This window comes from Cyanistes caeruleus, chromosome Z (assembly GCF_971803275.1).
Source record: "Cyanistes caeruleus chromosome Z, bCyaCae1.hap1.1, whole genome shotgun sequence".
In the NCBI taxonomy this organism is placed as follows: Eukaryota; Metazoa; Chordata; class Aves; order Passeriformes; family Paridae; genus Cyanistes; species Cyanistes caeruleus.
In genome coordinates, this window is record NC_141732.1 from 64,293,552 (window position 1) to 64,309,609 (window position 16,058).

Below are 16,058 nucleotides of genomic sequence, written 5' to 3' on the forward strand. Positions count from 1 at the left end.
CAAGCTGAGTGGTGCTGTTGACATGTCTGAAGGAAGGGATACTATCAGGAGGGACCTGGAGAAGTGGACAGATACAGAGTTTATAAGTGCTGGTGCTGTACCAGGGTCCAGACAGCCCCAGATATCAGCACAGGCTGGGGATGAACAGATTGAGAGCAGCCCTGGGGAGAAGGATTTGAGGGTGCTGGTGGGGACATGACCCAGCCATGGGCACTCACAGCCCAGGGAGCCAAATGTGTCCTGGGCTGCATCCAGAGCCAGCAGCAGGGGAGGGAGGGGATTCTGCCCCACTGCTGGGCCTTCATGAGACCCCACCTGTAGTGCTGTATCCAGCTCTGGTAGCCCCAGCACAAGAAGGATGTGGACCTGCTGGACTAAGTTGAGAGTTTATCATAATGATGATTAGAGAGGATTGGAGTACCTCTCCTTTGAGGAGAGAGTGAGTTGGGGTTGTTCAGCCTGGAGAAAAGGTTCCGGCATGACCTAATTGCAGCTTTTCAGTATATGAAGGCATTGAAGAAGAGCTGCTTTATGTTACCATATGGAAACATATGAAAAGAACATACATAAAGAACAAGAGGGAATGGGTTTGAACTGAAAGAGGATTTGGTTGGATTCAATATTAGGAAGAAGTTCTTTATGATGAGGGTGGTGAGGCAGTGAAACAGGTTGCCCAGAGCAGTTGTGGATGTCCCATTTCTGGAAGTGTTCAAGGCCAGGTTGGGTGAAGCTTTGAGCAACCTGGTTTAGTGGAAGGTGTTCCTGCCTATAGCAGGGGCTTGAAACTAGATGATCTTTAAGGTCTGTTGCAACCCAAGCCTATACTAAGATAATGACAAAAGAAAATATAAGGCTATTTGTTTTATAAACTTGTAAGCTTACAACAAAATACTTTATTATATACACAAAAAGTGATGTGTACTTCTATAATTGCAGGCAACTTTGGCTGCTGTTATGACAGAAAAAACCCCATTTACTACACCTATTGGTCGTAGAGATGAAGCAGATCTTGCAAAATCATCTCTAGCTATGGCTGTTTCAGACCATATAACGATCTACAATGCTTATCTGGGGTAAGTGATGGTTCTGCTATGCTCTTAGCTAGTAACAGATAACAAGTAATGCAGTTATGTAAAGAATCCTTAATATCTCTTGAACTGCTTTCACTTCAAGTTTTTTCTGTTTGGAGTAACAATAGATTGTCAGGTACTGTAACACAAATGGATATCTTGCTTAGTTTTCTGTTCTCCAACTCCTTTTAACTATGCTTGCACACATACAGAGGTTTACTGTGCCAGTTTATCCTAGTGTTTAAAGTACTTTGTTTGCTTTTTGTGGTATTTTAACCATAATATTTTGTATTTGATAAAGCACAAGTGTATAAAATGACATACAGGTTTTCCTCTTTAGTATTACCACTAAGTCTGAATTTTGTTTTGACTGTCAAGACAGACAGAAGCGGATAGGGTTTGAGAGTAAATCACCTTGTATTTTTGTTAGTATCTGTCTATGTATCTAATATCATGCCTATGTTACAGACATGTTCTCTGGAGTGTCCTTAGACCAGCAGCATTCATCTTAATGAGTACAACTTATTTTAGAGTGGAGAATGTTTACCCAAACACATAATTCTTTTTTAACTTAGTTCCTCTTCTGTTGTTACGGTCTTGATGGGTTTCTTCTTGCTGTAATAAGACACTAATTTTTCCTCTAGGTGGAAAAGGGCTCGACAGGAAGGGGGATATCGTGCTGAAATGACTTATTGCAGAAGGAATTTCCTTAATAGGACTTCACTGTTAACTCTAGAGGTAAAGCATATCATTATGCTCTTCACTCGTAAGTTATTTGTTAAAATTTTCATCTGAAAGTGTTACTCCCTTTTAAAGAGATGATATATCACAGTTACTATTTAGACAAGAAAAAAGCAAGTGGACTTCTAGAGACTGATGAAATGCACGCTCTCGGTTAAGGTTGCTGTGTCTGTATTTGAATTTTGATATGAACACTTTGGTAAACAGCTTTGTAGTCACTACCATTGGAGAAGCTAGGTCTTGTTTTCATCACAGAATCAAAGCTTTATGAATTAAAGTATTTGTATTATTCTTGATATGAAATAACATATAACAGTTAATTTGAAAGATGAGCCACAAACATGAATGGCCTCTTATTTTTGGTGGTAAAATGATTTAATTGATCTTTCCTTTTATGTTTGGGTGACTGAGTATTTCTAAGCAGAACTGGATCTTTGATTCAAATGTATCTTTTCATTTTAACTGCAGGTAAAGATTTAGTATTTGCAGCATATATATTTCCACATATCTAATCCTATATTCCAGATATCAGTTTATGTTATAAATAATATTTTTCCTGTAGAAATAGCTAGGATTCTACTGTGGCAGCAGAAAATACAAGTGATTATTCTAGTAAGAGCTAGCGCATGAATAGTAAGGGAGAGCATGAATAATTCAGATGAAGTGTAATTTCCTACTGCTGAGGTAGAGTATGTAACTTTCTTAATTCAAGACTTTACTAATACCATCCTAATTTCAGGATGTGAAGCAAGAACTCATAAGGGTGGTCAGAGCAGCAGGATTCACAACATCTTCAACACAATGTAGATGGGATGGAACTGGAGACACACAATCCCCATCTCTCAGTGAAATAGCTCTTCTTAAAGCTGTGTTGACTGCAGGGCTGTATGACAACGTAGGAAAAATTCTATATACAAAGTCTGTGGATGTTACAGAGAAGCTGGCTTGCACAGTAGAAACTGCTCAGGGTAAAGCGCAAGTTCATCCCTCTTCTGTAAATCGAGACTTGCAGACATATGGATGGCTGCTTTACCAGGAGAAGGTAAGTTAAAGATGATGAATGTAACTAGTTGTTTGTGTAGAGGTGGAGTTCTGCCTCTAATATACTTCAAACTAGTGTATGTTATGTAATATCCAGTTGTTTCATCCTCAAGAGTCTTTTATTATCTAATGATCCTAAAGTCCATAAAAGTGAGTCAACTGAGTGCTGAGAAAGAAGATGGTGAAGCTGAAGATCATGAACAAATCTTCATGGTGCAACTGGTAGCTGTAAATAGACGGAATTTTCTGTGTATCACTTAAGTTGATAGTATCATTGACTTTTTAAATAGAGTCTTGTTGATTTTAATAACACCTTACACAGTAATATGTGGTAGTAACTTTTCAAAGTCTGCTTTGTTACTTTTCTAAGGTTTTGAAATTTGGTACTGACATATCCCAGTAGCCTGTTCTGTAATGGACTGCTAAACTTCCTAAGTGAATTGCATTTCTTTTCACGTCTTTCCCCTTCAATTGAAAATCTTGTCAGCTATTTCCTAAATTCAAGTGTTTGTATTTAGTTATACTTCTGGTACAACAGAAGTTTGACAGCAGTTGCTTAATGGCCAAATTTACTGTAGAGAAGCAGGAAGTATTAGACCTTTTAATGCGTATAAAGTGATAGTATTTTTTGAGAGTTGAAAATATTTCCTGATCCCCAAGAACATTGTAGTGTGGTGACAAGGCAGCAGCTAAGGTAGGTAAGTTAGTCCGTGGGGAAAGTAAGTTAGAACCATGGGGAAAACAAAGCCTGCACTTTGAAACATGAAGATACACTCCTTTTACATCTGTTCTTCCTACTACAACTTACTCCATCCCATTCTGTCTTTATTTGAGGTGTTCCAAAGCCAGAAGCCACACATGCCGAATCACGCAGTTCATGTAGTGATGTGTCTGTGTGTACCACATTTATGTATGTGCATATGTGAATGTAGGTAAACTGACAAAACAGCTGCTCCCAAGAAGAATGTGTAATTAAAGAGCTTTGCCTGCCTTTTGCTTCAGTAATGTTATTACTTTTAGTGTTGCTTCTCTGAACACCACTAGCTTAACATTATCTCTCCATTTGAACTTTAAGAAGATAATTGTGTCTTTAGCTAACTTCCAGCGTATAAGCCTATCACTTACTTAGAGGTGAGTTATTTTATGTGGTGGCAGACAAATAGCTATTATTTGTGTGCAATAACTTGTTTTGGTTGCATCTTGAAAAAGGAAAAAAAGTGTACTTTTTGTTTGTAGAAATAGCAATCAAATTTAGTGTTATAGATGTATTGTGGTTTGGTATTTTTTTGTTGCTGTTTTTAATTGTTGGTGTCTGTTTATATGCAGGTGAGGTATGCCAAGGTGTATTTGAGAGAAACTACTTTAATATCCCCCTTTCCCATTTTGCTTTTTGGTGGGGATATAGAAGTCCAGCATCGTGAGCGTCTTCTGACAGTTGATGGTTGGATCCATTTTCAGGTGCATTGGAGTTATAGCTAAACTTACCTCTCGTAATTCCATGAGCTTTTTGTATTATATAGTTGATGTATTAGCTTGATTCAGACCACTGTATATGGGAAATGGAGACAAGGGGGAAGAAAGGGGGAGAGAATCACACTCAAAATATAAACTTAATGAATCACACTCAAAAGAATAGACTTGTCATGTGTGGTTTGCAACAAATTGGTTCCCTCTCTTTTTCAAGAAGAAAATGTTCTTTCAGAAAAGGTATTTAAAACAAATGCAGACTAAGCCTTTTTTTATAGAGCTTGTACTGAAAGCAGAGGAGTGTGCTGTTTTTATATTACCCTTTCCTACAATTTTGTAATCTTGTAACTATATCTTTATCTTTAGCACACTACTGTATGTGCTGTTCTGTAGTGTAGACAGAATTGTTTGATAAAGAAAAAAATCTGAACTGGGAAATAGCTGCTTCCTTGGGTTTGGGGTGTTTTCTTGATTGTTTCTACCTTTCCACATGTATAAGCTTTATTTGGAAATTGGAAAACTAAGAGTACTTTCCTAGCATATTTTTGCAGACAAAATAGTTACCATGAAAAGATCCTCTGTAAATTTTGGTAAATGGCCAATAGTGGGTTTTACTATCCAGGCAGCTCTGTGGTTACAGTTTTCTGTGCTCCTTCTGTGCTTTGGGCCTTGTGTTACTCTCAAAGACAAGAGAGAAAGAAAACAATTTTTTGCAATCTACTGATCCAAGTAAGCAATCATCTAATGGAATTCACTCCTTATCATGAAGAGGGAATTTTAAAAAGCAGATCCCTTGTCAGTTTTTTAGAGATTTTTTTTTCCAGTCCCTGGATGGCTACAGTTGTGCAGTTGCTGGGTTAATCACATCTTAGAGTGTTTCAGAATTTATACTTTTCTAATTAAGTTGCTAAGCAAAATACATTGTGTTTTGTGCTTCTGCCATAGCAGCTATATGTTGTACCAAAGGCAGCATATAAATGAAGTAAAGATTGAAATAGGGAGGAAAGGATAAAATGAAATATTTTTGGGAGAGGGTTAAGTTTTAGGTATACAAATTTCTAATGAGATTTAGGAAAGGCTTGTGATGCTTTGTCAGAAGGCCTGGCAGACCTCTGAAGAGGCAAATGTGTAGCTGATTTATTTCAGGTATAAATGTAATTTGAACTTTGTTACCTTGGGTGGGGGGTGGGAGGCAATTAATTAGTCAGCTTATTGGTAAACTAATAATTTCCTCTTATGCTGGTTGTGTGGGAACACATTGTAAGTTACCGTTCTGAACTGCTGTTCTTCAGGCTTTGATGCTACAAACAACTGCTGCCTAAAGCTAAGGCATAATGTAAGCTCAGTCATTTCATGAGTGTACTATCCATCATGATTACCATTACCATTAAAAATCATGTATGTGCATCATTTTTGCAGGAATCTTGTTATAAACTTCTGGTTTTATGTAGGGTAATATTTTGATCTGTATTTTGGTGTGAAATACCTGATAATGCAAATGTTTGTCTTTTCTTTATAGGCTCCTGTTAAGATAGCAGTAATTTTCAAACAGCTGAGAGTTCTCATTGAGTCTGTTTTGAAGAAGAAGCTTGAAAATCCCAAAATGTCACTTGAAGGTAACTTATTGCTGTCATTACTGTTTAAGTGCACCTTGTAGCAAATCTGAGGAATCGTTAGTACCCTATATCCTCTCACACTAGCATGTATGATATGAAAGTTCCATTAAGAGGTGTCCAGAAAGCATTTCTAACCCTGAATATATGGTGTGGTTCACCCCAGATGTACAAAGATCTGCACAACTGCCATTTTAAAGATAATCCCTGGTAACAACATTCAAGGTAGTGGTAGTAATGGCATGCATTTCAGAACAGAACTGAGATTGTGTGTAGAATCCTAGGCATGGATGCCTTATAAGTGTATTCAAGTTGTCTCAAAATCTAGGTTAACCAATGGCATGTTGGTTCCCAAAAGTAAGGTATAGCAGAGCACAATTTAAAATTTAGACACTGGATGTTCAGGAGCATATTGTAGGTGGGGAAGAAAGGGAGTTCCTGTATGCGGTATCTGTAGTTAACCCACCACTTTTCCAATCTTTTTTTGTGGAATACTGAAATGGTCATCATTGAATGATTTTATGATGATGTACTAGGTACATTTATGATGATGTACTAGGTACATACTGTTTGTCCTTTTGCTTTCCAGATGGTAATCACTTGGTTTGCTTTTAGATTCTGGCATAGCCTAAAACATTAAAATTTTAAGTTGCTGAGAGCTAGACTTCTCTTATGATTTTTGGCATTTTGGGAATCAGTTTTTAAGCTTGCTCTTTTTCACACACTATGGGTTTTTTTGTTTCTTTTTCTTTTCTAGATGACAAGGTCTTATACATCATCAAAGAGCTGATAAAAACAGAAAATAGTAACTGAAATCAGAAACCAGCAACAAGTCAGAACTTCAGCAATTGCAGGGGAAATACGCACTCCAGTGTTAATTGGAGGAATTTAATTCTTAGTGTGGTTGATACCATCCATGATGGGGATAGACTGCATGATTTTGCATAGGATCAGCCTTTCTCTTTCTCTTTCTCTTATCAGTTTAAAAATGAACATTGAATATGTTTAGCCTTTACAGTATATTTGGTGCCATTTGTCTTGATTGTATGAATGATAACTACAAGCAGTTTCTTTTCAAAATAGAAACGGCCTCTTTTTTAGCTTAATGTATTAATCATATCACTACAGTGTGTGCTGATGATTGAAGATTCAGTCCTGAATCTCAGTTGAATAGAATTCCATGTGTGCAAACAGAAGACAAATGTTTCTCATACGGGTTTCCTAAGTGATGATTTTTTAAAAAACTATTAATTTACAGTATTAATTTACAGCATATACAGAGAATTCTTAATTTTTCTGTATTATTTACATTGAGAAGATGCTCCATAAGCATCTATAAGACGATAGGATTGACTGCTGTGAATGAGTGCTCAGCAAGACATGTACTGACCAGTGGCTCCTTCCAAACCAATCATGTACCTCTTCTCACAGTTGTTCCTCTGTTTACCCTGATCCTTAAAACCCCTGCAATTGTACTATATTTTGCTGTCCCTTTTTTGTGTGCTAAGTTTTGCATAGTTCTGCAAGCCCCCTTCAAGAGATGATAATGTGTTTTTTCCCCCTTATTGATCAAAATTCACATTGACCCTCTTCAAGGAAATACCAGAGAAGCTCCTAGTGGAAACTTCCAGTGGCATGGAAATTCTCTCCTACCCTACTTGCTCACAATGACTGGATGTCTGTGTGAGCCTTTGTTTCTAGTTTCTTTAATACTGAATAATCCTTAACTGAGTAGCTTAATGAATCAGATGGTCTCACATTCCACCTATCCACACTATTTCTAATTGTGAAGTGAAATTTTAGATTGCCAAATCAGCTATCAAGAATAAGGAATATATTGGTGATGAGGATTTTCCGTTAAACAGTTGCAGTCAAATAGGAACTGTCTTTACAGACAGAAACACAGTGTAGATGACAACTTTTTTTTAATCTGAAAAATAAAGATTTTATACAGCAGAGGTTAATCATGTACAGAAAGGGCACTGAGGAAACTGAATGCATAAAAATGCAAGATATATGGACCCTATCCAGTTAGATTATCGCAGTGGAACTGGTATTGCTGTCCAGCTTGTGCATGTTAGCTGACACACTTCTGGAAGAGGAAAGCTGTTTGCTAACAGCTCTGAAGGAACGGGGATCACATCTGTTAACCTTTTATGCATTACTATAATCTTGTGGTAGTCCTACTTTCATAGGAAACAGGAAGTGACTTTTGGGATTTTTTTACAACACTCTTTAGGCAAGGAAGCATTTGAACAGGAAGTTTTGATCTTAGACCTTAAGACCTCAATTTTGCCTTCAGTATTCCTACACTGAAATGAAAACCTATAAATTATATTCATGGAAGATATAAAGTAAATCTGCACCCTAAACAAATTTCCTAGGTTTTGTTCTGTTGAGATATTTTATTTGTATCCTTCGGAAACATGAATTTGAAAAACATCTCAGTAATTTGGTAACTAGCAAGCTCCTCTGTCTTTTGGTTTTGAATTTTGCAAATGAGTTGTTGGTCTTAAATGGTTAAATCCTAAGGAAAGTGTGAATGGTTTGAGTTCTCCCTTATACAACTGTGATGGATAAAAGGTTTTTCTCCATTTATAGGTGGTAATGTTGAAATTCAGTTGTCCTTTGTGTTTCTCTAGCATGCTGTGCTTTGTAATCTTTTAAATAAATAACTGAAATAAATTAAGGGGATATATTGTAAAAAATGGGAGATTGCACGATCTGTGTGAGCAACAGTTTTCTGCAAAACGGACTAAGGAGGTCACACTGTGGTGTACAGATAAGCACAGTTACCTTAAAAAACAAAAAAAAAAGCCCAAAACCAGATGCTATGTTGGCTTTCTGCTTCTGCAGTATACATGAGCAACTTTTGTGCCTGTACTCTTTTGGGTGGATGAACTTTCTCTTTTGCTCTATTTATTTAATAAAGGACTTGTGTTAACACCAACTCTAACTTGTGTTACTTCTCTCAAAGTATTTGTCAGATGCAGACTATGCAGTATCCCTGGGTCTTTGTCACCATAATCTCAACTGTGGTCTACAATGTGTTCTTTAAAGGCAGCATTGTTCTCCTGCTCTCTGTCCTCACCTTGGAGAGGAGTTCCTGCTCCTGCCATTCACGTTGTAGAATCCTCACCTCCTTCCCTGTTTTGCTACTGCATCATGGGCTTCTTGAAGCTCTTGTTTCCCACTGACATCTTCCCCAATGCTTAACCCAGAAGCTATTTTCTTTCTCCAGGTCTTTCCACATCTACAGCACACCATGAATGGGTGCAGGAGTGTTTTGATTTTTCTGCATTCAACTGTTTAAAATAGTGTGCCGTTACATGAACAGGCCATGGATGGAAGTGTAACTGAGACCCAGATTGCCCCGCGGGCGGCAGCGTTCCTGGGTGTCACTCCGGGTGTATTTGTGCTGTTTCTGGTGACCTGCACTGAAAATGTTACTTGTGACGCTTGTTACTTTTGGGGAGTGAGCGCTAGCTGTTAAAGCTTAGGAGGTTCTGAGTTGAACTACTGGAGAGACGCCTGCGTTGGTAATGGCAAAATCAGTGCAGCAGCTTCAGCTGGCCGCAGTCGTGGGCTTGCTGCTGAGGTGCTCTCCGTGCCGGGCGAGAGCGAGGAGGCCGTGGTCGGGAGGTCAGAGTCCCACAGCGAGTCCGCCACAGCCTTCTGTCCCGAGGGCAAGCGGCAGAGAAGAGACAGGCATTTCGTTGGCTAAGATTTTGTTTTGGAGACGGTGGTCCCCTAAGTGCCCAGACGACCTCCCCGGGACGGGCGTGGCGGGGAGGCGGGAGGTGACAGCTTTGGCGGCCGCCGCGCCGCTCAAATAGCCAGCGCCGCCGGCGGAGCGGAGCTGGCACGGCCGCCCGCCCCATGGTGACGGCAGCGAGCGGGCGGCGCGGTGGCACTCCCGAGTGTCGGGGACCCGCTGGCTCCCCTGGGGGATGCCCACGGCGCCCGGCACGGCGGCGGCGCCCGGGAACGGCGGCGGGGGAGAGCGCACAGGAGCTGCAGGCTTTCCGCGACTACGGGGAGAGCTGGTACCGCTCCCGCAAGGGGCTGGAGAGCCGCTTCCAGCCGCGGGAGCCTCTCGCCCGGCAGCCACAGGTGGGGTCAGCCGGGCCGGCGGCGGGGAACGGGCGGAGGAGCCCGGGGTTGGCCCCGCCTGATCCCCGCTGCCGGTGCCGTAGGTGACGGCAGAGGCGCGCTGCAAGCTTATCAGCTGGCTCATCCCCGTGCACCGGCATTTCGGGCTGTCTTTGGAGGCACTCTGCCTGGCCGTCAACATCCTCGACCGCTTTCTCGCCACCACCCCTGTGGCCGCCGACTGCTTCCAGCTCCTGGGGGTAACAGCGTTGCTCATCGCCTGCAAACAGGTAGGGTGGCCCCGGGCCCCGGCTGCTCCGCCGCCAGTCTCTGCAGCCCGCCGAGGCCAGCCTGAGGGAGCCACTGCTCAGACAGGCCGGGCTCCCCTGCGCTGCTTCCCGGCGGCAGCGTCCCCACTCCTGTCCCCACTCGCAGGTGGAGGTGCACCCTCCTAGCGTGAAAGAGCTCCTTGCCCTCTGCTGTGACGCCTTCACCCGCCAGCAGCTCCGCAACCTGGAGTGCATCGTCCTGCATCGCCTGGACTTCGACCTGGCGGCGCCCACCGTCAGCTTCTTCCTGGAGCACTTCAGCCAGCTGCGGCTGGAGACTCGAGGGGCCGACGCGGGGGAGGCGGCGGACGCCCGGAGCCTGGCGGCGGGAGTCGCGGAGCTCAGCCTGGCTGACTATGCCTTCACCAAATACGCGCCCTCTCTGCTGGCCGCCAGCAGCCTGGGGCTGGCGGACCGGCTCCTGCGCCACCGCAGCCCCCTGGACCTGCGAGTCAGCGGCTACCCGGAGGAGCTCCTGCGGGACTGCATGGACCAGCTTCAGCTCCTGGTGTCTCTGAACGGGCGGTCCTTGTCTCTCCTCCTGCCCTCGGAGGTGTCCCAGAAGTGCCCCTGGCTCGGGGGTGGCCGCTGACAGCGGGTGGTGGTGGTGACGGCTCTGGCTCGGCGCTGGTGCTCCACAGAGTCGGTGCAGTCTGATCCACTAAGCCCTAGTGCCATTAGAGCTTAAAAATTAGATGGCGTTTTACAAACGATTTTATGTGTTATTTCATCTGCACTGTCCTTCTGCTATATTTTTTTAAGTCCAGCGTGTAAATAATTTACTGAATCTCACCTACTGTGTTATTTAATTGGAGGGTGGTCCATAAAGATAACGGTGTAAGGACCAGCTGAATCTTGAGTAAACTCTTTTCTTCTTGTTACCTCTATTCACTTATTTGCTGTCGGTATGCGGACACAGCTGGGAGAGGAAACACATTGGCACTGTAACAAATACACTCAGTTAATCCCCCCCAAAATAAAAATGTCCAATAGTGTTATTCCCTGTGTTGCCTATATAACTGGGGTCAAATTTACAAGATGCTTATACATCTTGAGTTATAAGACACCAATATAACCCGAATAATAACTTTCTATACAATGTAATAGCTAGTATATGATTAACTAGCTGCTTGATGCTTAAATAAATGGAAACTCACCAGGTGAATAGTTTCAAAAATAGACAAGTATAGTTTCAAAACTAGGTAAGTATAGCTATATTGGGAAGCAGCAGGATACACTAATGAGAAATTGGCAAATGTAAATCAAGTTAGCCACAAAAGGAAGAATTTAGACTGGTTAGATCCAGAAAGACCAAGGAACACCATAATTGTCCATGCTTCAAAGACAAAGTTGGGAAGTTCAGATGCAAGGAAGACCTTAAGCCTTCATTGAAGAAGACCCCCAAGACCACCTAAATTGGGGAAGCACAAGCACAGTACAGAACAATTTATAACGAGATAACATTATGTAAATCAGTTCCAGTGCACATGATGATGTTATAATGATGTGGCAATATTAAGCAATACTTGCTGTAAAAATAAACCACAGTACTTGACAAGGGTGAGTTAGGTGGAGAAATCCCCCTCACCTCCAGTGCTGCAATAAACAAATACCTGCTCTATAGACACCAGTCTATGGGGTTTATTTCTGGCCATTGGACATCACCTGTTTTAAACTGCACCCGCTGTCTTGGGCATGGCTCGGGGGAAAAAAATAAATTAAATGCACTGACATAAGTGTAGGAAAACAGTGTGGAATACTAATAACAGCTGGGTTTATTTGTGTGTTTCATTTTCTAGCAGGTCTATAATCCAGATGCACGCTCCTGAGCAGGTTGGCACATTCAAGGGCAGAAAACAGTCATAGTCTTGTAAAATATTTCGTTTTCTTTATGTGTATCTGTGCACAAAAGTGGTGTTAAAAGACCTCAGTAACACCTAGGGCTTCCCTAGGGAGTGCTCACCTTTTAGCGCAGGAGGGACCTGGACGCCGGGCGGCGCTCCAAGTCCTGCCTGCAGTCAGGTGTTGAGGCAAAACGAGCAAACCCTGTCCACGCTGCTATTACAGAAAATGCCTACAAAACCACCACGGGGGAGTAAGGAGCAGCTCATCCTCCGCCAGCCCCGTCAGTGATTTCAGCCGTAACAGCGGGTGGGACCCTCTCGCGGTGCGCGGATCGGTACATTCAAGATGCCATGGGCGGCCTTTTTCCTCGTACACAACACACTCCCGTCCCCAGTCCCCCATCCCCAGTCCCCCGTGTCTCTCAACGCGGACGGCCCCTACACCTGTAAAGACATTTAACAAACATCATCATAAAAACCAGCCCAGCCCCGAACCTGGATCCCGCACTGTCCTGCAGAGACCCGCGGGGTGAGCGCGGCACCGAGGTGCTGGGGGGACGGACTGCAGTGGTCCTCGAGTTTCCCTCCCGGGCAGCCCCCTCGGCCCGCCCAGGCTCCGCGGGCGCGGGCGCGGGTTCCGCGGGCGCGGGAGCCGGCGGCGCGGCCAGGGGCGGCGGCGGGAGGTTTCGGCGCCCCGGAGGAGTGAAGGCGGGCGGGCAGCCCCCGCCATGGCCGCGGCCCCCGCGCCCCTGCTCGCGGGGCGGCGCCGAGCGGGACGCCAGGCGGAGGGCGCCCGCCGGCACCGGAGCTGGAGCCGAGGCCGGGGCCACGGCACCGGCATGGAGCAAGGCGGCCGCCGCCGAGCCTTCGGCAGCATCTGCCCCAACACGGTCCAGGGCCCGCCAGCCCGCCTAGCCAAGAAGCCGGCCCGGCCTGGCGGGGGCACGGCGTGGACGCCCCCGGCCGCCCTGAGCCCCCGAGCTCCCCCGCCCCGTCCGCGCCTCAGCGGCGCCTCGCCGGCCCCCGCCGCGCCCGCCCTCGGTGAGTCAGCCTGCGGCGGACAGTCTTAACCCCCAGGGGTGTACCTTTCCCCGTTGCTCCTTCTGCGCCCCTCTGGTGTCCCCGACCGTGCTCCCCAGCCCGGCATCCCCCGGCCGTGACACCCTCACCTTACACTCCACCGTGTTCTCCCGGCCATGACCCCTCTCCATGACCCCCACTGTATGTCCCCTGGTACCTTTACACCCTGTTTCCCAGCCCTACGTTCCCTTGCCGTGCACATTGGAGATGCCCCCCAGCCGTGTTCCTCATTTTGCCATGACCCCCTGGCTATGTCCTCCCCTGCCTGCACTACTCACCTCTTTCTCTGACTGTTCCCAGTGCTCAGCACCATCAACTGGCAGGATTTGGCAGCCTCTGCCCCCATCCTTCCCATCACCCCAGCTGGCTCTGTGACCCTGCAGCAGGTAAACCTACTCTTAGAATAGTCTAAGCTGTACTTGCCACCTGGAGGGGTAGCTCTCTCAAGCAGATGGGTGCTGGTAACTCCCCTAGCCTTAGGTTTCCCACCTGGGAAATGGGCACAGCAGAGGACAGTATCTTGTCCCATCTGTCAAACAGGTTAGTGGTAAGTGTCAAGGGGATGGATCATGGGGCTCCTGGAACTGTGATAAGGTTCTCAGCACAGACATCAGAAGCTATTGAAACAGTGGGGCAGTGGTGTGGGCAGGTCTGTGCCCTGGTCCCTGCTCACTGGATCATTTCCTTCACCCCTGCCAGGGTCCCTGCTTCCAGGATGGGCCGGAGTTTGATTTCCAGGAATTCAGAGATACTGTCAGTGATTTCATATCTGGCAAGTAGATATTTTTCCTTACCTGAGCCAAATGTACCTGCATGTTCACATCTGCAGTCATGCTGCATTGTCTCATCTTTTTTAGTTTGCTTTTGGAATTTTGGGTGCCCACTCACCACATTTTTTCCCACCATGGGGAGACAGTCTGTGAGGTAGTGCATTCCTGCTCACTCTCTCAGAGACCTAAGCTGTCACTGAGCTCTCTGCCACAGGAGACAAATTAACTCCGAACAGCTTTAGGGTGCACAGCTGTCACAATAGAGTAAAAGCTTTTCAGAACATACCAGAGGGATGGTACCAGAACCAGAATGATGTGCCGGGGCTGGGTGGAACTGACATGCATACCTCCACTTAACATTTGTAGCTGTTCCTTCCAGATGTATCCACCTTGATGCCACCACCACTGGACTGTACTGATTATGATTTCTCACTTGGTGAGGAGGTGGCTTTTGGCCCCGGCACCCCGGAGCTGCAGAGTAGTGTGCTGGTGCAGGTGCCCCCACAGCACCTGTCTTCTCCTGAGCCCTGCTGGAGGGACTTGGCAGACCAACAACAGAAAGCACTGGGAGACGCCCTGGAAGCAAACAGCCAGGTAGGGACCCCCAAACCGCCCCCCAGCCTGTGCTGGGTTTGTTCTGCTACATCCTGCTAAGGCAACTGCAGGGGTCTGGTGTGCAGCATCCCCTGGCCCCTGGACGGTGGGGCTTGTCTCAACTACCCCTTTCCCCATTTGTCCTTTGCAGCTGCAGGAGACCCTCACACAGAGGCAGGAAGAGCTGGTGACACTGCGAGAGAGCAACGTGCAGCTGAAGGAGCTGGCAAGTCAGGCCAGGCAGCTGGCAGCTGTCCTTGACGTGAGTGCTGTTCACCATCTGGCCTGGCTGCCCCACGGCCCAGCTGGTCCCCGGCGGACAGTGTGATTCTGGGTACAGGGGGGAATACGATGCAGGGTGAGGCAGCACGGGGTGGGACAGGGCCTAGGTGGGGGAGATGTGTGGTGGGGTTGTGCAATGTGGGATTGTTGGAGTTGTGTGGTGCAGGACAGGGTGGTGTGAGGTGGACAGTGTGGGGCAGGACAACGTGGATTGGTAGGGTGTGGGGTAAAGCAGTGCTGGGTGGAGCAGGGCAGTGGAGGGTTCGGCAGTGGTACGGTTCGGGGCAGGGCGGTGAGCTGTGGGAGGGGGCCGTGCTGTGTAGGACGGAGCAGTGGGGCACAGAGTGGTGCGGGACAGGACGGGGCTGTGCGGCGCACATCGCGGAAATCGCTCTCCCTCTCGCCGGCAGACGCTGATGCTCCCGCAAAGCGCCGAAGGGACAGCCCTTCCTCCTCCTCCTCTTCATCCTTTACCTTCTCCTCCCGCCGCTGCCCCGGCCGGGACCGGCCAGGAGGATGCGGAGGGCGTGGATGCCATACTGCGGGCCGTGTCGGAGAAGTGCCGCGCCGCCCTGCGAAGCCTGGGGGGTAGCGCGGGGGACAGGCCAGGGGGTAGCGCGGGGGACAGGCCAGGGGGCAGCCCCGGGGACAGCCCGGGGCACAGCCCGGGAGGCAGCCCCACAGCCAAGCGCCCGCGGCTGCACGGCGCCTTCCGCGGGCTGCGCACCGGCCGCGCCGCCCCGCGCCCGGTCGGCAGGGAGCTGGAGGGGGGCGGCAGCCTGCGGGCTGCCCTGGGGGAAGCGGGAGCCATCCGCACTCTGGCCTTCCCGCAGGGAAACGCCTTCACCCTCCGCACCGCCGCCGGCGGGCACCGCTTCCGATGGGTGCCGCGCTGAGACCGCCGCGGCTCCGCGCACCCGTGTCCCGGGCAGGGCGGAGCGGGGTCCCTGCAGCGTGAGGCTGGCAGCGCACCCCACCCGAAGGCACGCTCCCCGTTTTCTCTTGGAAAAGGGGTATTCGAGCTTCCCCCCCACCCCGCTGCCGGAGAAGCGACGGGACGAGGGCGGCGGAGGCCACCGTGCCTCAGCGCGGGTCCTGCGCCACGGGCACGGCCGCCGCAGGCTCCGCAAGCGCT

General features: G+C 47.1%; 3 protein-coding genes across 4 annotated transcripts in view; all 3 read left to right on the top strand.

The window, feature by feature from the left end:
* Nucleotides 1-8,882, top strand: part of DHX29 (DExH-box helicase 29) — a 30,793-nt gene extending 21,911 nt beyond the window's left edge. For both annotated transcript variants that reach the window (XM_086866913.1, XM_086866914.1), the window contains exons 22-27: nucleotides 937-1,073; nucleotides 1,715-1,808; nucleotides 2,551-2,853; nucleotides 4,179-4,310; nucleotides 5,839-5,935; nucleotides 6,690-8,882. In XM_086866913.1, coding sequence (XP_086723039.1) covers nucleotides 937-1,073; nucleotides 1,715-1,808; nucleotides 2,551-2,853; nucleotides 4,179-4,310; nucleotides 5,839-5,935; nucleotides 6,690-6,745 — 819 coding nt within the window. In that variant the 3' untranslated portion in view covers nucleotides 6,746-8,882. The remainder of the gene's footprint in view (nucleotides 1-936; nucleotides 1,074-1,714; nucleotides 1,809-2,550; nucleotides 2,854-4,178; nucleotides 4,311-5,838; nucleotides 5,936-6,689) is intronic.
* Nucleotides 8,883-9,811: 929 nt separating this feature from the next.
* CCNO (cyclin O) lies at nucleotides 9,812-11,976 on the top strand. The gene is made up of 3 exons (XM_086866966.1): nucleotides 9,812-10,045; nucleotides 10,129-10,314; nucleotides 10,460-11,976. Exons 1-3 carry the CDS (start codon nucleotides 9,812-9,814, stop codon nucleotides 10,943-10,945), a joined length of 906 nt encoding a protein of 301 aa, XP_086723092.1. The 3' UTR covers nucleotides 10,946-11,976.
* Nucleotides 11,977-13,036: 1,060 nt separating this feature from the next.
* Nucleotides 13,037-15,819, top strand: MCIDAS (multiciliate differentiation and DNA synthesis associated cell cycle protein). The gene is made up of 6 exons (XM_086869693.1): nucleotides 13,037-13,238; nucleotides 13,578-13,663; nucleotides 13,977-14,049; nucleotides 14,427-14,641; nucleotides 14,793-14,903; nucleotides 15,334-15,819. The coding sequence occupies exons 1-6, from the start codon at nucleotides 13,037-13,039 to the stop codon at nucleotides 15,817-15,819; spliced, it is 1,173 nt and encodes a 390-aa protein (XP_086725819.1).
* Nucleotides 15,820-16,058: the final 239 nt, after the last annotated feature.